Source organism: Solanum verrucosum, unplaced genomic scaffold (genome assembly GCF_900185275.1).
Source record: "Solanum verrucosum unplaced genomic scaffold, falcon-dt-bn FXZP01000241.1, whole genome shotgun sequence".
Lineage (NCBI taxonomy): Eukaryota > Viridiplantae > Streptophyta > Magnoliopsida > Solanales > Solanaceae > Solanum > Solanum verrucosum.
This window is the reverse complement of record NW_026020543.1, coordinates 509,577-534,093: the sequence shown is the minus strand read 5'-3', so window position 1 is coordinate 534,093 and position 24,517 is coordinate 509,577. Positions and strand designations below refer to the sequence as shown.

The 24,517-nt window shown below is 34.6% G+C and overlaps 2 protein-coding genes across 2 annotated transcripts; both read right to left on the bottom strand.

Annotated features, from left to right (window-relative positions):
• Nucleotides 1-92: 92 nt before the first annotated feature.
• On the bottom strand, nucleotides 93-1,927 carry LOC125810024 (uncharacterized). Its single transcript, XM_049489539.1, has 3 exons — nucleotides 1,559-1,927; nucleotides 697-1,154; nucleotides 93-258 (listed from the first exon to the last, which is right to left on the bottom strand). The coding sequence occupies exons 1-3, from the start codon at nucleotides 1,925-1,927 to the stop codon at nucleotides 93-95; spliced, it is 993 nt and encodes a 330-aa protein (XP_049345496.1).
• A 3,576-nt stretch (nucleotides 1,928-5,503) lies between these two features.
• Nucleotides 5,504-7,958, bottom strand: LOC125810016 (CBS domain-containing protein CBSX3, mitochondrial). The gene is made up of 6 exons (XM_049489534.1): nucleotides 7,899-7,958; nucleotides 7,073-7,345; nucleotides 6,914-6,995; nucleotides 6,154-6,227; nucleotides 5,940-6,000; nucleotides 5,504-5,851 (listed from the first exon to the last, which is right to left on the bottom strand). Exons 2-6 carry the CDS (start codon nucleotides 7,337-7,339, stop codon nucleotides 5,709-5,711), a joined length of 627 nt encoding a protein of 208 aa, XP_049345491.1. The 5' UTR covers nucleotides 7,340-7,345; nucleotides 7,899-7,958; the 3' UTR covers nucleotides 5,504-5,708.
• Between the last annotated feature and the right edge of the window lie 16,559 nt (nucleotides 7,959-24,517).

Here is a 24,517-nt window from a genome sequence, read left to right as displayed (position 1 = left end):
AACAATACGGGAGCATACTCGGTCGGATAAAACCCTTATCTAACAAATCCTTTAGTTTCTCATTCAACTCTTTTAACTCCGCTGGAGCCATTCTATAAGGAAGAATTGAGATAGGTTGCGTCCGGAAGAAGGTCAATACCAAAATCTATTTTCCGCTTGGGAGGAATACCGGGCAAATCATCAGGGAAAACATTCGGGAACTTATTTACTACCAGAACCGACTCTAGAGAAGGGGTTTCAGATTCAACATCCCTCACCCTAACAAAATGGTAAATACATTATTTGGAGATCATTTTCCTAGCTTTAAGACAAGAGACAAATTGACCTCTAGACATAGAATTTCCCCCATTCCACTCTAAGATAGACTCATTTAGGAATTGGAATTTCACCACCCGAGTCCTACAATCGATAGAGGCATAACATGCATACAACCAATCCATACCTAAAATCACATCGAAGTCTAACATATCTAACTCTACCAAATCCACCAAAGTAAATCTATGGGATAAGGAAATGGGACATCACCTATAGACTCTCTCAGCCACCACCGAGTCACCAACCAGGGTGGAGACCAAAAAAGGTTCTTATAACACTTCGGGGATCATATCAAACTTCATGGCCACATAAGGTGTCACAAAGGACAAAGTAGCACCGGGATATAACAAGGCATATACATCAATAGAAAAGACTTTTAACATTACGGTCACAACATTCGAAGAGCTCTCTTGGTCACCTCGGGATTGAAGAGCATAAAAATGGTTTTGCTTTGAGGCATTGGAGTTTGAACCGCTTGGAGGAGCTTGTTTGCCTTCTCTCCCCTTGGCCATGAGCATCGGGAAATCTCTCATCGTGTAGCCACTCTTTCCACAACCATAGCAATCGTCCGAGCCAACTAAGCACTTACCATCATGTTTTCTTCCACATTTTGCACAATTGGGCCTAGCCACATAAGAACCACCACTATTACCTCCTTGAGGTTTAGGGTTAGACACCCTATCCTTGTTGACCCTTGGGGAAGTACTAAAGGAGCCTTGGTTGGAAAACCTTTGTTTAAACCTTGGTCGACCTTGTCCACCAGACCTAGCATTGGAGAAGTTCCCATCACCGGTCCTAGCTCTTTTCACCTCCCTATTATTTTTCTTGAGTTTCTCTTCCTTTATTTGTTAAGCATACACCATAAGACGTGAGATATCCATATCATGATGGAGCATTGCCGAACTACATTCTTTTACTACTAAGCCGGACACCCCCGTCAAAAGCCTACTCATCTCATCCCTCGAATCTGCCACTATAGTTGGAGCATACTTGGACAATTGAGTGAATTTTAGACATCCCTTGAATCTGCCACTATAGTTGGAGCATACTTCGACAATTGAGTGAATTTTAGTGCATACTCTTTCATGCTCATGCTTCCTTGATGAAGATTAATGAACTTTTCCACCTTAGCTTCCCTCAACTCTCAGGGAAAGAACCTATCAAAAAATGCCGATTTAAAAACTTCCCACTCCATGGGACCTGCTCCTACCGGCCTATTGCTCTTTCATTGATTATACCATACTTGTGCAACACTTTTCAATTGGTAAGTGGCCAACTCCGCTTTCTCTACCGAAGTCACCCCCATAATAGCAAGTATTTTATAAACCTCTTCCAAAAATTCTTGAGGATTCTCTTCCAGTTTGGAGCCATGAAATTCGGGAGGGTTCATTCTAGCAAAATTCCTAACCCTTGAAGTAGCCGAATTCACATTAGGATTCACATGAGTCACAACATCTCTATTGGCATAAGCCGTCACCGCTTGAGCTTGAGTCTTCAAAGCTTGGACCAACATTTGAAAAGCCGACCTAACCTCCACATCCGATATAGCCGAAAGATTAATCAGAGCTTGATTAGCTTGAGGAGCTTCTTCTTTCACATTGTCACCCTCCATTCTTCTTGCGTTTGCCCTTCTTGTATTCATATCCTGAAGACACAAGAGAAAGATTAGGAGAGGGACTTTATAGAGTTAAACTCTGGCATGACTTAAGAGTAATGAAAGAAGTGTAGTTTCCTAAACATCTTCTAGCCTCTCATTCATAAGTGTGGCGCGCTTCACACTTATGAACAAGACTCTATTAGACATGTCTTACGAGATATCATCCTAGAATCATTCTAAACCTAGAGCTCTGATTACCAAGTTTGTCACGACCCAGGGTACCCCTAGATGTAACAAGGCACATAGAATCCCGAAAGGTATCATGTAAGCCACTAACTAAGCATATCATAACATAACGCATTAGAACAATAAGAGTAAAAACGCATTTCAAGTCCAATTTTTTTATAAAGGAAAACGGAAGTCTAGACTTGTCTCAACATAGCCATCTATTACAATAATTGAATTAAATAGAGACACAACCCATACAACATAATCCGAAAGGAAAATACAAGAATGAAACTACTACGTGAAAACATCTGTCTTCGAATCATGAGGACTCACCAACAAGCTAGGAGAAATGAGCAAATCTAAGCTTTAGCCACAATGAGGATTACCTTGAGAACATACCCTACACTTGAGGAAAATATGGGTTAGTACAAATATGCACTAAGTATGATAGTCATGCATAAAAATCATGAAATTATGCTAAAATGGACATTTAAGTTGAATGCATGCAATTTACTAAGTTAAAGCATCATTTTGAAGATAATGGAAAAGCATAATCAACTCACAAATCATCATACCATAAGAGGAACATACCATAAATACCCTCAATGCATACTTGTGCAATGCATGAATAAGATCCCTTAATCTCACCCATACTAAGTAAAGCTTCTTGAGTAGCTATAGTCCATAATTCATATTCTTGTTCATACTAGCATAGTGGGATACGCCTTAACCGACATAGACCATGTGAGCTTAACATAGAATCAAGTGTCTACCCCACACCGTAAAGAGGTTGTCCTACTTGCCTAAGGTAGAACCATACTCTTAGCTTTGGTGGATCCACTAGCTAAATACCTATGAGGGCACATAGTTTATGGATAAGGGGATTGCTACTAGAAAACCCGGCCTCCACTATCGTGAGGGCTTCTATCCCAAGAGATTGTTTCTAGAAACCCGGTCTCTACTATCGTGAGGGCTTCCATCTCATATCACTATCCACTCGGTGCTAAGACTTAATTCCCACGGAGTTCATATTAAGTCTTGACTTAATTTCATATTCATGGAAGAATGTCTTGACACTCAATCCAATATAACTCCTACTATAGGTCATAGATTAAATAGGTGAGAATAGTCTTTCAACCTTAGAATCATCATATTGTGAGAAAACCTTTCACATCATATCATATTCGTACATAGGTATGTATATGAGGATAACCTTTCAACAACACAACAACTAGATCATAATCATAATCACTTTACTCTCAAAGTGTTCTTAAAGCATATACATATATCTCATAATCGTGCATAATTCTCATACTTTACCCTTCAAGGACCATAGATCATATTCCATCAATACATCTAGAATTACTACATTAGACATGGATGATAACATTATTCAAATAGCTCAATTATTACAAGCATAATCTCATAATATCCTTCTTTTATCAATTCACCCACATCACAAGGTCATAATTTGGGAATAGGGGGATTTCATGGATTCTTAGGGATTTCAACATAAAAACCATAATAAATCATCAATACAATCATAATATAAAGTAATTAAATCATTAGAATTATTTTTGAAAGGAATCCACGACTTGGAGTCAAACTCTAGCTTTTGGGGAATTTCTATCTTTGAAATTGAGTTTTGAAGGGACTCCATGGATGAATTTTATCCATGGATGAAGAGCTACCATACCTTAGCAATGAAATCTAATGAATTTGAGGATAAAACCTTGCTCCTTCAACCCTAGCTCTAACTTCCTTTTTTTCTTCCTTGAAGTTCTAGAGAGAGAATTTTGGGGAAAATTTGGTTTTGATTTGGAATTTTGGAATTATGAGGAAGATGACTTAATTTAGGGGTCTTAAATCATGATAAAGTTAGTCTAAATTTAGTGTAAAACGACGTCACTTAATATTAACTAAAACTAGAAAACCCCAAAGTACCCTTCAACTAACTCACCAAAATTGTTCACAGGTGACCACCCACGACCACAGTTTGTGGATGGACCCACGTGGCGTGCTGGTGAACCATGGGTGGAGTTACTGGAGCCTGTTTCTGAGGCCTTGACCCATGAACCCTCACCCACAGGGCGTGGGTTGACCCACGAGGCGTGAGTCCCCTCCGTGGGTCATTGTCTCACTGTCAGACAGTTTCTAAGGGTTCTCCTAAAGCACCCTTGGTTAGTCGTTGAGGCTCGTACCTTGACGTTCTAACACAAAACCCTATATTTTAGGTACAGGGAGGTACGTTCATGACTTTAACCCTCATGTCAAGCTAGTTTAGCCTCCTAGTTTCCGGAGTGTTACAATATCATTGAATCGGGTGTCACATTCCGGCATGGTAACATTAAAGGGAAACATGTTAAAACAATTTAATGTACTCAATCTCAAGAACTCAATTCCCTAAAAAGCTTGGTGTGGAGGCACGAGTTCGCATGTGTGTTCTTGATATTGTTGACTGATTACGTCCTTACTTTAGTGTTGCTATCACTTGTTCATGTTGGTTGTTTCTTGCCGCCTGTTACGTGTCATTGTTGGTTTTATATTATTACTTATTGCATATTAGTTTCTATTTTGAGTTGACTGATGATACCTATTCAGTACATATTGTCTTGTACTGACCCTTACTTGTGTTTTCTTCATTTTCCTTTTGTGGAGTGCAGTGAGTGTAACATCGAGTTCGACTCGCCCTTAGCTCTTGTCAGTCTCCAGCACATCAGATTTCAGGGTGAGCTATTAATAACTTACAGCTTGTGTTGGATTCTCTCGGTTATGGCATGATGTCCTTAGATTTCTGACATAGACTATTCTACTTATTTATTTTGATATCTTTAATACTCTTAGACATTGTATTTTGAGAATAGATGTCCTTGATGTGATGACTTTCAGGTTTTGGGGATAATATGTAATAGACTGTAAAGGTTATTTTATTGGTTACTTTAATAAGTTTTGAGCTTCCGCATTATGGTTGTTTTCCCTAAGTTGAACAATCGACATAAGTTGGGGTTGAATTCGTTGGTTCGCTCACTTATGAGGTTAAGCGTGGGTGCTACTCATGACTCGTTTTGGATCGTGACACATAAAATGAGCTGCCTCATTCGTCATAGATATACTCACTGCACTTGTCTAAATATATTTAAAGAACATTCACAGTTACTTGGTACAATCAAAATTCAAGTAATTTTTTTCCTAGTCTACTATGGTTATTTTAATCTTTGTATGTTTAAAAGGTTAGGGAACAATTTGAAGCTAAGAGATAACAATCCCGTTATAGAATATTCATTTTTGAAAACAAAATGCGAAAAATAACCTTTTCAGTTTTGGTTAAAGAAACTCACTGGCCAATTGCAAGCAAACCTAATATTTTAAAAACAATAGTAGTGCAGACTGACGGTATCTTATTGATCCCAAAATTAAAAGGCCCATATCCATGGGCAAACATCAAGCTAGAGAAGATGTAAGGATGTCAACATTTACAAGATTAAGAGTTCCCCCAACTCAGACATCTTTAAACTGCAAAGCAGAAACCTTGCAGTCTATCTATTTATTTGTCGTCATCATCATCTATCTAGTAACCTCCTTGTATGAAGGCATTCAACCGGTTCAGCTCTTCCCTGTGCTCACTCACAACAGCACGGACAACATCTCCAATGGACACCATCCCTATCATACCTGTCTGATCGATAACTGGAATGTGCCTGATTCGATTATCTGGCAAGTGAAATATGGAAAAGCACGTGAGATGAATGACAGAAATCTACAAAGGGAGGTACGAGGTTTACTAGGAAATAGCTAGCACCTGTCATCAGTTGCATTGCTTTCAGAACTTTGGTTTCAGGTGTGACGGTGATAAGCTTGTTCTGCAAACACACGCATACAATGATTAGTCATTTTGCATTAATAATGTATACCAAATGCCACATAAACAAGGGAGCAAACTCTGCATGCTTTTGACTTTTTATTTCTTCTTTTCTTTTCTTTTCCTCATGATAAGAGGGGCATTAGAGTTTTACCTCCTCCGTCATGATGTCCCCGACCTTTGTTGATTTGGATGATCTTCCCTGTACTATGATTTTCCGAAGATAATCTGGTTGGAGAAAATTAATGAGAAGGTTGAAGAAAAACAGAATAATCAGAACTGTGTGAAATCTTATGTATTTACAACTAGTAAACTTTACTTACAAAACTCGAGAGCCGAAAATGCAACTAGAAAACATTGCCTGTAGGCTATAGCTTAATTCAGAGCATGTTTGGAACTTATGGCTTATAAACCAAAAATCATATGTTAGGATTTCTAACTTATGGTTTTGGCTTAAAAACACTTGTTTATTTTACCCAAACAATACAAAACTGCTTAAAAGTTTATTTTGGAACACTTAAAATAAGTCATTCCAAAAGAAATCTCAATTGCATTATTCACAAATACATTTCCTCAGGTGAAAACAACTATAAAATGAAAGAAACAGACAATGTCAGTGACCTTCCCCAATTCGACATTCATGTCAATGCTATCTTATGTCTTATAACTAACATTCACATCGTCACATATAGATTATTAAGTAAATATCCATTTTGCTTACAATTCATTCACATAGATATTCATGAATTAGAGCATTACTAATGAAGGTTGGTCGGTAGTAATATCCCAATAATGTTACAGACGAGGTGAATGAACATGATATAGTTCCTGCTTCCATTATTTGTTGAAACATACAGCTAGATTTGCAGAAATGACTGTTGAAAAAACAAGAAATTAAGATACTAGGTATTTACCCCTCTCTGTAATAATGCCAGCAATTGACTTATTTTCCCCAGATTTGACAACCACCAAGGCTCCTACATTGTGCTGTGTCATCTGGACATAGACACACAGAATGAGTTTCTCATAAAGGATAAAAGTAACAGCATCATAAAATGCAAATACTAACTAACCGATTTGACAGCATCATAAACACTGTCATCTGTAGTACACCAGAGCCAGGAGCCATCAGCACCTTTACCTTTGCCCTTCAAAATGTCAGATATTTTGGTGCTTTCAAAACCATGTTCTTCTATACGAGCAGTTGAAGTTGTTTCCTGGCGCACAAACATAAGGGGCCTCGACACTAGAACTGGATTCACCAATCGGACATGTCGTAAGACAGCACTTTTGAAGACACTTCCATAAGAGAACATTTGCTTGAATCCTCCTCCTTGCATTTTTGCCTATCAATTAATTCAGATTAGCAATCTATATAACAACTTTGGCAATCATAGAAGACAAAGAACATTTTTATTTCAAACAAAAAAGAAGATCCCTAGATGTTTGTTTGCTTTATTATTAATAATAAAGAAAAGAAGCTGGACATGCTCCATTTTGCTATTTCTGAAGCAAAGGAAATCTGAGCCCTGTTTGTTCAAAACATCAAAACGAGTCTACCGGTAACCAAAACAGTAGGTGTAAAAAGTAGTAATCATTTTATGTGAACAGATCAAAGATGTTTCACCGGATTTAATAAAGAAGACACACCATAAAAGCAAAATTAAAGAAAAGAAAAATGAACAGATCAGAAAAAGACAAGCTGATGTATATATCAATCCAATCGAAGGTATTTGTTTTTCATGTTTTATAATCAAAAGAATGATACTCTACATCTATAGATCTTAGTGATTTCATTGAATCAAATAGAGAAAAACAAAAGAAGAGTCATGATCTGGTGTTGTTTGCATAAACAAACAGTAAGATGGAAATTAGAGGAGAAGAAAGAAAAGAAGAGACCTTGACAGAGAAAGTCGGAAGAAAATGAAAAGAAAAAATAAGGGTTTCCAGAACAATTTCTACGAGTTTATCCTATACTTATAACAGGGTAGTAATATGTGTGTCCAAATCGGACCATACACTGTTTTTGTGAGGAAGCAGGAGATGATCGTGACCCTTCACCTTTCCACCACTCACTTAATACCACGGACACTTTACTAGGGGTACCAGACATTTCATCCCTTGTTTTATGCTATTATCATTATGTATGTACCATTATTTTACTCCTTTCTATAAAAAATGGACATTATTTTCATTTTATAATCAAAATAGAAAAAAAGATAAGGGTCTGAAAAATATTTAACTTTGGTCGGATTTGCTGTTGTAATACTAAACTTTCATGAGGACTTATTACCTCCCTAGACTATTTAATACCGTATTTTAAACATATATATTTGTCCACGTGGACAAAAAAAATAATATAAAATTATAAATAGTAATGTGTCCACGAGGGCACATATATACCTTTAAAATACACTATTAAATAGTTTAGGAGGTAAAAAATACGATATTAAATAGTCTAGGGAGGTAATAGGTCCTTATGAAAGTTTAGTATTGCAATAGCAAATCCGACCAAAGTTGGGTATTTTTCAGACTCTTATCCCTAGAAAAAAAGATGTGAGCTCATAGAATTTATTAAGTTTAACTAGTAGCTCACGTGAATATTTTAAAAAAATATCAAATCTTATATTTTATGGTGAGAAGAAATGTCAACTTTTGCTAATTGTTGGAAATTCTTATACCAATTATTATCAACCTATGTTTGACATTTGAAATCATAATTTAGCTCGCTTTGTTTTAAGAACAAAACTATATATCTATCTTCTATCTATACTACTTTAGAAATATGAATTTTTTAACTTAATATTGAATTAGAAAATTTGTCCGTGCTTTATGCGGTATAACAATAATTTAAAATAATTTTTTTATAAAGTACCTCTCCATGAAATATAATTTGCAATACTTTAAGTCCATATGATCGTTTTGTATTTGTCGAAATCCTTAAATTCATAAGTTGTAATAGTCTAGTGATAATCAAGAATAAGAACGAAATTAATACTTTTAATATATGATGTTAGATAACTAGAAAATTAGTGAATCACAAATAATTTAGTAATCTAAAATTGATTACTTTTAAATATGTAATACAATATGAATAAAGTTTGAATTTTGTAGGTCATCAACTTTCATTGAAAAATGAAAATAAAACTGAATATATAGTAATGCTATGAATGATCAAGTATCGACTAATAACGACATTGATATTAATTTGCTCAAATAAAAAAAAAGACTTACCAACATCAAATTAATTGATTTGTTGTTCCATCTATCTTTTTTCTGACAATCACTAATTGCAAGGTCACTTTTTTAATCTAATATTGTATATATGTAAATAAAGTTTTCATTTTAAAAATTTACTGTGCTATAAATTAAGAAATGATTAAAAAAAATATGTGTTGTATAAATAGAAAAAAAATTGCACAATAGTATAATATTCATAAAAAAAATGAGGACCTTCCAACAAAATAAAAAAATAAGAACTAATTAGCAAAAATAGAAAACTTAATAGTAAATAACCTAAAAGACCATACTGATCAGAGGTAGTATTCATGTATATAAGAAGTTGATAGAACTCACCATTTATATATGTGAAAGAAGTTGAAAACGAATATTATGACAAAAGTGAACGATTTTCAGGTTATGTAGAGTGCACTATAACCATCGGTATAAGAATGAAGAAGATGTGTATTTTATTCACATAAAACAATGAACAATGAAAATGTGAGAATTAAAATGAGCAACTTTAAAACACATTATTTTAGGTTGTACTCTAATGAAAATAAAAAATAATAATTAAAAACCGAAATGTTTCATGCATACTTTATTTCTCTTAAATGATTTTATTATGTTTTAATTGAGCAATGAATGCAAATAATTATCATAAAGGGGATAAGGGTACAAGTACCTCCTAGACTATGATCGAATTCTCACACACACCTAAACTTAACTAGGTCCTATTACCCCCCCCCCCCCCCCTCCCTTCCCCTGAACCCATTTTTTCGTATTTTTGTGCACCTTTTGTGTTGATGTGGCACCTTCAACCACCTAAGTGTAACAACTTGGAAAAACTAGTGAGACCAAGCTAGAGTCTAATGGAAACTAGTAGGTGAAACTAGAGTCTAATGTATGAACTTTTGAGTTTGGTGTTTGGTTTTAGGTTGTATATTGACTTCCCAAACTTAGAATGAGGGTTATAGGGGTTAAACGTCAAGGTACGAACCCCAAGGACCAACCAAGGGTCCTTGAGGGGGACCCTAAAGCCTAACCCCAAGGCTGCTCCTTAAAGCAAAAGTTGGCAAAAAACTTGTGAACCACAGATGCAATCCACGGCCAGTAGATTGATCTATGGCTTGTGGTCTTGTTCCGTAGGTCAAGGTCACCAAGAGCTAGTTGCAGACCCAAACCACGACCCCACAGGATGGGACGTGGTCCCATCCATGGTCCGTGGATGGGGGTCTCGTGAACCACACCTGTAAGCTGTCCAAACATCTCGGCCAAGGTAGGTAGTTTCCAATTAATTCCTTTTTAATTAGTTTCCATTAGGGGTAGTTTAATATGGTAATTATACATGTATATAAAGTATTTTAAGTCCATAAACACCTCTTTAAGTCATTATAACCCAAGACCCCAAATCAGAACCCAACTACTCTTCTCTCCAAGAATCTTCTCTCTAGAAACTCCATTGAAGAACCAAGAAGGAAACCAAGTTAGAGCTTGAACAAGGGAGATTTTCTACACGAAATTGGTTGGATTCTACACTAATATATGGGATTTCTTCATCCTTGGGAAGCTATCACCCAAGGAGCCCTTTCAAAAGTTTCTAACTCAATTCTAGAAAACCCAATTAGCTAGGGTTTCAACTCAACCCCATGTATTCCTTTCAAAGTTGTTCTTAAAGGTTGAATTATGTTTGTTATTGATGATACTACTGATTTTAGATGATTTTAACTTGAATTCCAAAGAATCCATGAGTTTTTCCTAACCCTAACTATGATTCTTCTTTACATTATGTGATGGTTTTGCAAATTGGTCCAATTGAGTGTATGTGAGTTAATTATGATGTAATTGCCTGATCTAAGTTTGATTTAACATATATACTTGATTAACCTAATATTTCTAAGGTGAATTGATATAGTCTAGGGTTGTGCCATGAAAGAGGCAAATTGAGATTTTGAATGTGATCCTCCAAGAATGATGAATTTCGCAATATAATGCCTTAGATTAGACCGCCTAGACTTGAATTGGTTTAGGGTAATACTTCTAAACATGAATTGACTTGATCATGATATCATGTGCATGTTTGTGAATGCTTGAAGTATAAAGTGTCAGTCATGATGTGATTAATGTATTGATGAGTTGTTGGATCATGGTATTCCCTTATCTATTGTGCTATTGCTATATGTTTGGGATGAGTTGGTCCATAGCCCTTGAAGGGCATATTGTGAAGGTTTGTGCATGTTGGCAAGACTGTGTGAACTCATGATTTACTTAGAAGTTGAAAGTCTTATGACTATTGAGTATATTATGGTATTGTTGAAAAGGCTATTCTTCCCTTATCCCTACACTTGATATTGTATGAATGGTCTAGGATGATTATAATGTTGTTGATTGTGTCATAGCAAGGACAATTACACACTCCATGCATAAACATGATCATGATGTATCAATGGTGTTAATTGAAAGTATAGTTCTCATATGCACCTTTACACATTATTGTGCATGTAATGTACATGACCATGATGATCCTATTGTGTTGATTGAAAGTCCATTCTCATGAGAGCACATGATCTTAGTGTTAAAGTCATTCTCACATACTAATTATGATTCTAAAGTTGAAAGTACATTCTCACTTTAATGAATCTATGCGCTATTTTGATGAATTGTATTGAACGAAGGGCAAAGTATTCCTTCACACATGTAAATGCAATTCAAAGACTAATAATGTATAATTTTGGGAAATAATGCTTAGCACTGAATGTATATGGACAATGAGGTAAAGGCCCTTCCACCAATGCAATAGGTTGGGTCATCTAAGTGAACTCATGAGATGCAAGCTCCTCCGCCAATGCAAGAGGTCGGGTTTCTAGAAGCAATCTCCCTATTCCATAACTATGTGCCAACATAGGACTTTAGCTAGTGGATCCACCTTATAGCTATACATTTAGTTCTACCTTAGGCAAGTAGGACACCTTCTTTTGGTGTGAGGTTACATGACACCGGATTCCATGTAGCTCACATGGTCTATGTCGGTTATGACAACTTTTCCTATATAATAAAGATAATGAATGAGATATAAATTATACTATGACTTCTTAATAAGTTTTACTTAGTAAGAGTGGGGGTATGGAACTTCATTTCCACATTGCACAAGCAGACTTAGTAGGATGTCATGGGATAGTTCCTTTGCATTTTGATGAGATTTGAATGCATGCATGTATATTGAATGGATAGTTGTTATGAATGACTTTCCTTATAATTCAAGTAATGTACATGACTATTTTCCTTATTTGTGACTATTGATTATAATGAGGTCTAAAGATGAAGTGCGTGACTAAGGTAGCTTCAAAGGAGTACTTAGTAGGGTTGGTATTATGGGATGCTAACCACACATTGCACAAGTGTTCCTTAGGTGTTACTAAGGTGATGACTTTACTATTAAATAGGTATGAATGTGATCTTGGCTTGTGTTGTACATTGTAAATGCATGTTAGTTACCATACATTGCACAAATGCTTCTTAGGGGTTGCTTAGGTTATGATTACTTAATGATAAGATGGTCTTGGTATTTGACTTGTATTACCTTATGATTGGAGGCTATGTATTGTGAAGATTGAGATTTGTATTACATTCATGTTGGAGACTATGCTTGTTATTATAATGATATCTCTCATGTTATAATGAAATGTATGTGAGTTGCCTTATTGGTTGCATTCTCCAACTATTTCAAAGATGATGTTAAAAAATGGCATATAGCTTGATTTCAAATGAAAAGTCCCTTTTCATGCATGTTTTAATGGTTTTGCGCATGGCTTCCATACTTAGTACTTTTTGTGCTAGCCCCATCTTTATACATTTTTTTTTATAAGTGTAGGCTTTGGAGATATTGTATTTCATTCTCGTGGCTAGGTTCATTGGAGATCAAGAAGAAGAAGATTGGTGAGTCCTCATTGTATTCGAGTGCTCAACCTTATGTCCTTTATTGTCTTTCTTTGATGTTTTAGACTTTTGTTGTAAGGGTCGTGTCCCTAAGATTTGTATTTCAAGAGTTTTATTCCAAGTATAATAGATGGTTGAGACATAGTGTCATAGATACTCTTTCATTTTTTATAAGAGACTTTGATTGTAAAGAAAAGTTTTAAATTCCACACTATCTTCCTATGCTTTAATGTTCATGAATGCTATGAGGTTTGTATGCGACCCCTTTGGGGTTAATTACGCCGTGTTACTTCTAGGGGGTAACCCCGGGTCGTGACAAACATTGTATCAGAGCATAAGGTGTATGGGGTGGTTTTTAGGATGTGTCAAACCACATCTAGTAGAGTCTTGTTCATAAATGTGAAGTGCGCCACATTTTATGAATAGGAGGATATCGAATGTTAGGTAAAACTTTTCTTCTTCATTCTTTGAGTCGTGCGATAGAGTTTAACCTTATAGGGTCTTTCTTCTAATCCTTATCCGGTGATCTACTAGATATGACTACTGAAGGAGCTTGCATCGGTGGGTTTGAAGAAGATTATGATGATCAATGAGATTCTCCTCAAGATCCTCGAGTTCCTATTGACTTAATGTCAAATGAGAGTATTAGGTATGGTTTTCATTGGTTGACTCAAGTCGAGATAGAGATTTCGGATTTCTATGGGTCAAAGATGGAGGAAGATCCTCTAGAGTTTATAGAGGAAATATCTAGGGTGTTGAACTTTATAGGAGTAACACCGGTAGAGAAGGCGGAATTGGCCGCTTACCAATTGAAAGACGTTGCTCTAATGTGGTTTAGTCAATGGAAATGAGCTAGGTCGGTAGAAGCGGCCCCCATGGTATGTGAAAGATTTAAGAATGAGTTCATTGATAAGTTTAACCTTTTAGAGGTGAAAGAGGCTAAGATACTTGAGTTTGTTAACCTTCGTCAAGGTAGGTTGAGTGTTGAGGAATATGCTCGGGTTTTCACTAGGTTGGCAAGATATGCTTCATCCATATTAGCCAACCCTAAGATGAAGATGAGTAAGTTTGTAACGGGTTTATCTGACTTGATAAAAAGGGAGTGTAGTATGGTTATGCTTGAGAATGATATGGATGTGGATCGTCTTGTGATTCGTGCTCAACGGTTTGAACAGGAGAAACTTGAAGAGAGGCCTAGAGGAACAAAGAGGCATAGGCTTGAAGATGATGACTCCTCCCAAGAAGGGTTTTATGGTCAAAGCTCTTCCAATATTCCCCCTAAGTTTAACCAAAAGGAGGTGTCTACCCCAAAATATCAAGGAGTGAGTGGTAGTGGATCTTATGTGATTAGGCCTACTTGTGCTAGGTGTGGAAAGAAACATAATGGGAAGTGTCTAGTCGGCACGAAGGATTGTTATGAATGTGGTAGGAGTGACCACAAAATAAGAGATTGCCCGGTACTTGCCACTAGGGGAAAGGAAAGGAAAGGAAGAAAGTTAGGTCTGATGCTCTTCAAGATAGAGGTGAACAAGAGTATCCTCCTAATGTTGCTCCCGGTAGGTGTTTCATGCTTATTTCTATTCTGGTAATACTTGTCTTTTGTGACTTGATAAATTGGATATGATGAACTTTTGTGTTGTCCTTAGTATTCATGGGTTAATTATGGCCACATGTGGTTGTTAGTATAACCCAACTTAGCCATAATGAGTTTTATGATGTGGTGGATTTGGATGAATGGTGGTGTTTAAAGTGATGCCTAGAGGGGTTGAGTGAGTAAATTCATTTAAAAGAGGATAAAAGTGTAATCCTCCATGGTTTAGAATCATATTGTGTGATGAGTGTGAAGATTTAATTATGACTTGCTCCGACCTTAGAGTTGAAGGAAGAGATGTTGTAAAGAGTTTGTATAGGCTTACCCCAAGTGAGGGATAATGTGCTTAGATGGTAAGGTCATTGAGTGTCCTTGATGTTCATGAATTAGGCTTGCTTGTTAATCTCACCTTAAGAGGTGTAGTGAGTTTGAGAAGTTTGGCCCGGTTTGGTAGGCTCATATGGGGTTTTGAGTGGAGTTGGTAAGGTTTCTTGTGAGCAAGAGTGCTTAGATGAGAACCTCTCTAATTTAGAAGTACCAATTGGAATCTTAGACCGGATGTAGAAGAGTGAGAAAGTGTTTCCATGAAAATGTTGAGGAGTGGTATTTTAGTAAGGGTGTTAGTTGAAGGTGCTTAATTGGGAGGCCAAGGGCCAATGAGATGTCCCAATATCCTTATGTCCCCTTCTATTCCTCCTCTATCCTAAGATGATGAGTTCTCCTTGACCCATTTCTTGATGATGGAGTCTTGGATGTTATGTGTGTTCTATAATTTCCTTGTCCCATAGAGTTACTTTTGTTAACCTTGGTAGGATTTGGATGCATGATTATTAGATCTCTATTAGTCTTAGAGCCCGGTAAGGTTATAATGAGTCTTGATAATGTCTTGAGTTTGTTGAAAGGAGTAGTATCTGAGGTTTTTATAAAAAAAGGATTACTCCCAAGGAGGAGATCATGTGCTTGGGTAGCAACATTGATTGAGAGTCTCGATATCCTCATCTTTTCTTCTATTCATAATCTAGCTTGAGACCAAGAGTTCCTTTTTTTGGGCTTGTTTTATATCTAGGGGTCATGAGTGTTTTACAAATTCCCATGATCTCCTTAAGTTTTGCATGTTTTTGAGGGATTCTTACTTTGTATAAAATGTATTTTTCATGATTTACATGTTCCTCATGTTGTTGTGCATCCAAGTATGGAGATGGCATATTTGACTTCATGAGATGGTGTGATGAACATGTTTTGTTGTGTCTTTGATGAAATGGCACTTGGGCTCTATGTTGATTGTGTTGAGCTTGCTTTTAATGACAAAATGTAATTCTTCCTATGACTATGTGATTAATGATGTTTAGAAGTGTTGTGTAGGCTCACTCCTAAGGGGGAGATGGTATGCCTAGCTAATATTGTTGTTATGTGCTCATATGTTGCCATGACTTCTTTATTTATTGCATATTCATGAAAACTTGTGTTTTGAAAGAAAATGAGTTTATGTGAATTGTTTTCCTCATGTTGTAGTGCTTTGAGTAAGAGTTGCCTATTGTACCTCATGAGAAGAATAAATGGACATGTTTTAGTTATGAGATGGTAGTTCCTCCTTGAACATGACAAGTTGTGAGAATATCATGCATAAATAGGTTGTGTAGCTATAGTTCATACTTCTTTGTATTGCATTGAACAAGTTGAATTGGAGTTGATGTTACCTTCTTTGGATAAGTGCCCATTGTGAATATCGTATCTTGAGTTGTGCATTATTGATGTTTCATGCTTGTTTGGGCTGCTAGTCTCGAGTCTTTAATTCCAAAAAGAGTCTCAAGTGTCATTCGATGACGAATTTTCCTAAGGGGGAGATAATGTAACAACCCGGAAAAACTAGTGAGACCAAGCTAAAGTCTAATGGAAACTAGTAGGTGAAACTATAGTCTAACGTGTGAGCTTTTGAGTTTGGTGTTTGGTTTTAGGTTGTATATTGACTTCCCGAACTAATAATGAGGGTTATAGGGGTTAAATTTCAAGGTACGACCCCCCAAGGACCAACCAAGGGTCCTTGAGGGGGACCCTACAGCCTAACCCCAAGGCTGCCCATTAAAGCAAAAGTTGGCAAAAAACTTGTGAACCACGGATGCAATCCACGGCCAGTAGATTGATCTACGGCTCGTGGTCATGCTCCATAGGACAAGGCCACCAAGGCCTAACTACAGACCCAAACCACGACCCACAGGACGGGGCGTGGTCCCATCCACGGTCCGTGGATGGGGGTCTTGTGAACCACACATGTAAGTTGTCCAAACATCTCGGCCAAGGTAGGTAGTTTCCAATTAATTCCTTTTTAATTAGTTTCCATTAGGGGCCATAAACACCTCTTTAAGTCATTATAACCCAAGACCCCAAATCAAAATCCAACTACTCTTCTCTCCAAGAATCTTCTCTCTAGAAACTCCATTGAAGAACCAAGAAGGAAACCAAGTTAGAGCTTCAAGAAGGGAGCTTTTCTACACGAAATTGGTTGGATTCTACACTAAGGTATGTGAGTTCTTCATCCTTGGGAAGCTATCACCCAAGGAGCCCTTTCAAAAGTTTTTAACTCAATTCTAGACAATCCAATTAGCTAGGGTTTCAACTCAACCCCATGTATTCCTTTCAAAGTTGTTCTTAAAGGTTGGATTATGTTTGTTATTGATGATACTATTGATTTTAGATGATTTTAACTTGAATTACAAAGAATTCATGAGTTTTCCCCAACCCTAGCTACGATTCTTCTTTACATTATGTGATGGTTTTACAAATTGGTCCAATTGAGTGAATGTGAGTTAATTATGATGTAATTGCATGATCTAAGTGTGATTTAACATATATACTTGATTAACCTAAGATTTCTAAGATGAATTGATATAGTCTAGGGTTGTGCCACGAAAGAGGCTAATTGAGGGTTTGAATGTGATCCTCCAAGAATGATAAATTTCGCAATATAATGCCTTAGATTAGACCACCTAGACTTGAATTGGTTTAGGTAATACTTCTAAACATTAATTTACTTGATCATGATATCATGTGCATGTTTATGAATACTTGAAGTATAAAGTGCCAATCATGATGTGATTAATGTATTGATGAGTTGTTGGATCATGGTATTCCCTTATCTATTGTACTATTGCTATATGTTTGGGATGAGTTGGTCCATAGCCCTTGAAGGGCACATTGTGAAGGTTTGTGCATATTGGCAAGATTGTGTGTGAACTCATGATTTACTTAGATGTTGAAAGGCCTATGACTATTGAGTATATAGTGGTATTGTTGAAAAGGCTATTCTTCCCTTATCCCTACACTTGATATTGTATGAATGGTCTAGGATGATTATAATATTGTTGATTGTGTCATTGCAAGGACAATTTCACACACACACTCCATGCATAAACATGATCATGATGTATCAATTGTGTTAATTGAAAGTATAGTTCTCATATGCACCTTTACACATTATTGTGCATGTAATGTACATGACCATGATGATCCTATTGTGTTGATTGAAAGTCCATTCTCATGAGAGCACATGATCTTAGTGTTAAAGTCATTCTCACATACTAATTATGATTCTAAAGTTGAAAGTACATTTTCACTTTAATGAATCTATGAGCTATTTTGATGAATTGTATTGAACGAAGGGCAAAATATTCCTTCACACATATAAATGCAATTCAAAGACTAATAATGTATAATTTTGGGAAATAATGCTTAGCACCGAGTGTATATGGACAATGAGGTCATCTAAGTGAACTCATGAGATGGAAGCTCCTCCACCAATGCAAGAGGTCGGGTTTCTAGAAGCAATCTCCCTATCCCATAACTATGTGCCAACATAGGACTTTAGCTAGTGGATCCACCTTATATCTATACATTTAGTTCTACCTTTGGCAAGTAGGACACCTTCTTTATGTGTGGGGTTACACGACACCGGATTCCATATAGCTCACAAGGTATATGTCGGTTATGGCAACTTTTCCCAATATAATAAAGATAATGAATGAGACATGAATTATACTGACTTCTTAATAAGTTTCACTTAGTAGGAGTTCCTTTGCATTTTGATGAGATTTGAATGCATGCATGTATATTAAATGGATAGTTGTTATGAATGACTTTCCTTATAATTCAAGTAATGTACATGACTATTTTCCTTATTTGTGACTATTGATTATAATGAGGTCTAAAGATGAAGTGCGTGACTAAGGTAGCTTCAAAAGAGTACTTAGTAGGGTTGGTATTATGGAATGCTAACCACACATTGCACAAGTGTTTCTTAGGGGTTACTAAGGTAATGTCTTTACTATAAAATGAGTATGAATGTGATCTTGGCTTGTGTTGTACATTGTAAATGCATGTTAGTTACAATACATTGCACAAGTGCTTCTTAAGGGTTGCTTAGGTGATGATTACTTAATGATGAGATGGTCTTGGTATTTGACTTGTATTACCTTATGATTGGAGGCTATGCATTGTGAAGATTGGGATTTGTATTATATTGATGTTGGAGACTATGCTTGTTATTATAATGATATCTCTCATGTTATAATGAAATGTATGTGAGTTGCCTTATTGGTTGCATTCTCCAACTATTTCAAAGATGATGGCATATAGCATGATTTCAAATGAAAAGTCCCTTTTCATGCATGTTTTAATGGTTTTGTGCATGGCTTCCATACTTAGTACTTTTTGCGCTAACCCCATCTTTCTACATTTTTATTATAAGTGTAGGCCTTGGAGATATTGGATTTCATTCTCGTGGCTAGGTTCATAGGAGATCAAGAAGAAGAAGATTGGTGAGTCCTCATTGTATTCGAGGGCTCAACCTTATGTCCTTATTGTCTTTCTTTTATGTTTTAGATTTTTTTTGTAAGGGTCGTGTCCCTAAGATTTGTATTTCAAGAGTTTTATTCCAAGTATAATAGATGGTTGAGACATAGTGTCATAGATACTCTTTCATTTTTTTATAAGAGACTTCGATTGTAAAGAAAAGTTTTAAATTCCGCACTATTTTCCTATGCTTTAATGTTCATGAATGCTATGAGGCTTGTATGCGACCCCTTCGGCGTCAATTACGCCGTGTTACTTCTAGGGGGTAACCCTGGGTCGTGACACTAAGTTGGTTGTATTTGTCCACACGCACCTGCCATGTGTGTAAATAATATTTTTTATTTTATATTTAAAAAATTAACTAAATTCTTATTTCTTTTTAAAAAATATTATTATTTTCTTTATCTTGTATTTACATTAAGTTATACACATTGTTTACCTTGTATCAGAACTTTTTTTTTTTTTACCTTGATTCATTGTTTTTTCTCTTTTATTTTTCTATTGATTTTCTTTACTCCTTTTATTGTCCTTGTCATTCATTTTGATTTGATTTCAAATTTAATTCCAAATGACTTGTATTTAAAATAAGTTAAATTCGAACGGATATCAAAATCAACGAAGAAAATAAAATAAAACATAAAAATTAAAATGTTAATACTTTTTAATTATTTTTTTTCTTTAAAATACACATAATTTTGTAGAAATAATTAAAAGTTAAAAGATAATAAATTACAATTTAAAAAAAAAAGTTAAAAGCGAAAAAGAAATAAAAATAAATATTTTACAAAGAAAGAAATAAAAAGAATTATATATATAAGTTTTAATATCAATAAATATGTGTACTACTCCCTCAATTCCATATTAATTAAATTTTTAAGGTGTTTCACACCCTTTAAGAAAAGTAGATTAAGACATAAATTGAACATAGTTTTCCATTTTTACCCTTATTAATTATTGTCAAATTTATTGAAGTCACCACATTGAAAATCCAAATGAAGGGTAAAATTGGAAGAACACTCTAAAAGTAGTCTTGAAAACTGAACAATTAAGTTAATTTGAAAAATTGAAAATGCCTCAGAAATTCAATTAATATGGAATGGAGGGAGTAACTAATTATAAAGTTACCAATTAAAAAATGTCATGTGTCCAATTTGTGTATTCATTACTTGCCTACAAGAGAGTGTGCACACTCTATGCCACGTCAGTATTTATGGTATATTTATTTCATTTTAAATTATTGTGTCTTATTCCTAAATTTTTTGATAAAGTTAAGAATGACAATGGAACGGTGCGAGGCGGTGTTGAACGGTGACAAAATGAATTTTTTCAAACCCACAAAATTCTCAACCCGCTCGGCCCCACCCCACATATCACTTTTTTCTATTCTCAACCCATTCCAACCCGCCCCACTCCAAATATAATTCTAGAAAGTAAAGTCATACATATTTTAACTTCTTGGTGGAGATATGCTTTCTCTAAGTCTTTTTGACAAAAAGGGAGAGAAACAATGTGACATAAACATTTGAAATTTGACCTTTAAAGAAAATAAAAGTAGAAGCTAATGATTATACAATGTAATTTAAATTTTAAAAATTGAATATCTTGCATTCTCCAATAATCACCTCACTATAACCAATTAGCTTTAGTAGATTTTTTATTTTTTTTTATGAAATCTGATAGTACTAATAATGCAGTATTTAGTATCTTTTCCTCTTTTTGTTCTACACAATTTAAATTAATATAAAATTTAAAACTCTTCTCTTCTTCTCCTTTTTTTTGGTTCAACACAATTGAAAACGTATTTTCTTTTAACAGAGGTTTAATAAATAATTAAAAATAAACTCAAACTAAATCCCAATCTTTAAAAAATAAAAAATAAAACTTAAAAGAAAACACACATAATTTTTTAAAATGCTGGCTTTGTTGACAAATAGCAGAGGAGACCCGCCCCGCACCTGCATAATTTTAAAAAATCAAGGCTTTGACCCCTCACGCCGAGCCTCGCACCTGCTTAGATATTGATTCGTCCCATTTCGCATAGCCTTAAACCTACACCGCCTCACACCCGCAACCCCCTCACATCCGCACCGCCCCATTATCATCCCTAGATAAACTAACTTCATTTTTAAGCAATTAGTTTAAGAAAAATATAAAAGAAAATGTCAAAAAAGAATTGGTACAAATAAATAAATAAATAAATATTTGGACAAAGAATGTCACATCACCTCTTATATTTTTAACTTTATTATTACATATAGATGTAGATCTTTAGTAGAAGAAGTGATCTAAAAATTAAAAAAAATGACAAATGAAATTCTATTATATATAAAAAAAAAATGCAATTTTTATAAAGTTATAAAAAATATTTTTTAGAATAAAAAAGAAGTAAAAAGAACAAAGAAAGGAAAATAAGTGATTTAAGGAATGATACACATAACATTAATGATGAGATTAATGAAAGAAAATTTTAAACATTAATAGCATCAATGATGAAAAGATTTAACTATGGTCATATTTGATATTCTATAAAGTTTTAAGGTAAAATTTTTTGTCTTTCAAAGATTTGGAAAAAATAGACAAATAAATAAAAAAACTTCCAGCTTAAAATAAAAAAAATATAAAAAGTAAAAAGCACAAAGAAAGGAAAATTAGTGATTTAAGGAATGATACACATAACATTAATGATGAGATTAAGGAAAGAAAATTTTAAACACTAATAGCATCAATGATGAAAGGATTTAAATATGGTCATATTTAACGTAAAATTTTTTGTCTTTATAAATTTGGAAAAATACAAACAAAAATTAGACAAATAAATTAAAAACTTTCAGACACAACTTATAACATTTATTTTAAGAAAATGTCCAAAAAAATTGATATGAATAAATGAAATATCTGAAGTAAGAAGGGTGTCATCCTTTTCTAATTTTAATTTTATTATTACATATAGATATAGATCTTTTAATAGAAGTGACCTAAATATAAAAAAAAAAAATTAATCAAATTTCGTAAAAAAATGTTTTTTTTTTTAATTCTTCAAGTTATAATAACTAATTTTCTGTAATAAATAGATTAAAAAAAGTAAAAAAAAGAAGAAGAAGAAAGAAAGTAAAGTAAAAGAAGTGTTTTAAGGAAATGATAGTAATGATCAAATTAATGTAAGGAAATTAAAAAAAAAGTATGATTGATGATGAATAGAATTAAGTAGTCACCTTTGATATTCAAAACTAAAAGGATATACATTTAAAAATAAAATAACAACTACCAAAAAATAAATAAAATTTTAGGCCTTAGAAAATGTCACATTTTATATATATAGAAAAAAAAAATAAACATACTTCAATTAAAGATATAAAAGATAGATAAGAAAAAAATGTTTTAAATAAAAAAAAACAGAATTAGAAATAAATGACAAATCAAATTCTATTTATGTATAAAAAAACTGCAATTCTTATAAAATTATAACAATTAATTTTTAAAATAAATTAAAGTACAAAGAAAGGAAAGAAGTGATTTAAGAAAATGATCTAAATAACATTAATGATGAGATTAATGATTTTTTTTTTCAAAATTAATAACATTAATGATGAAAGGATTTAATTATGGTCGTAAAATTTCCAATTTATTAAAAATTTGGAAAATACCAAAATTAAATTTAGGAAAATAAATAAATAAACTTCTAAACACAATTTTTAGCAATTATTTTAAGAACATATAAGAGAAAATGTAATTTTTTTTGATATAAATAAATAAATATCTGAAGTAAGAAGAGTGTCATCCTTCTCAAATTTTAACTTTATTATTACGTATAGATATGAATCTTTAGTAGAAGAAATGATCTAAAATCAAATGAAATAAAACAAATTTCCTAAAAAATATGTGTATGTAATTCTTACCAACTTATAATAACTAATTTCGGGCGAAGGGCAGACGAAGGATTCTCCATTTCCATGTGAATCCACGTACACATTATATGCATTTATTCTTTTGGTATTCCAAAAGTACAAAGCATGAGAGAGTGTATCTTTCTTTGATTAAATAGTCTCATAACTAAGTTCTTTCTTTTAGTTCCTCTCTCCCTGAGACTACCCAATGAACAACAACTTGAGCACAGTATCCCCACCGCCCAAGCCGCCAGATCCACCAGGGACCTCCTTCAAAGAAGTTCTCCTCAACAAGGAGAGAGACTTGAATCAATCTTACGATAAAATGGAGAAAATCCACATCACCGATGCTGAGCAACCCGGTGGACCAATAATTTTGTTAGAAGAAGACAAAAAAAGGATCTATAATGCATGGAAATTCTCTGTCATAGTGAAGTTATTCGAAAAAAAAAATCTTGCATAACTACATAAGGAGCAAACTAACAGAAATGTGGAAACCCACCGAGTCCCTCACGCTGATTGACCTTGGTTGGTATTTCTACATCGCTAAATTCAGCAAACAAGAAAATATGCATAAGGCATAACATGAAGGCCCTTGGTTTGTCATCGGGAGTTTTCTCTCAGCCCGACGTTGGGAACCAAACTCCGTACCAAATGACACAATGGAATACCACACCGCGATTTGGACAAGACTTCCACAACTACCCATAGAATTCTATGGTAGAGAAATCTTGGAAAATTTTGGGAAGAAGCTAGGGGATCTTCTGAAAATTGACTCATGTACCTCAGCTACTCTTCACGGTCGTTATGCAAGAATTTGCTTACAAGTCTCGATAGGCAAACCCCTACAAGGCGATGTCCAAATTGGAAACCACACCCAAAAAGTGATGTACGAAGGGGAGGGGATCATGTGCACAAGCTGTGGCATAATTGGGCATGTCCAAAAAAGACTGCGCTAAACACGCCACAATAACAAAAGACACCCCCCACAATGTAGATAAACCTTTGGACCTTACGATTGAGACATGAGAGATCGTATCTTT

Coding starts and splice junctions, on each gene's coding strand:
- LOC125810024 (XM_049489539.1), bottom strand. CDS start 1,927: ATGGAGGGTGACAATGTGAAAGAAGAAGCTCCTCAAGCTAATCAAGCT. Junction 1,155..1,558: donor AATTGAAAAGTGTTGCACAA/GTATGGTATAAT, acceptor TAACAAATAAAG/GAAGAGAAACTCAAGAAAAA. Junction 259..696: donor TCGAATGTTGTGACCGTAAT/GTTAAAAGTCTT, acceptor CCATTTTGTTAG/GGTGAGGGATGTTGAATCTG.
- LOC125810016 (XM_049489534.1), bottom strand. CDS start 7,339: ATGCAAGGAGGAGGATTCAAGCAAATGTTCTCTTATGGAAGTGTCTTC. Junction 6,228..6,913: donor TGGCATTATTACAGAGAGGG/GTAAATACCTAG, acceptor TTCTCCAACCAG/ATTATCTTCGGAAAATCATA. Junction 6,001..6,153: donor GGGACATCATGACGGAGGAG/GTAAAACTCTAA, acceptor GTGTGTTTGCAG/AACAAGCTTATCACCGTCAC.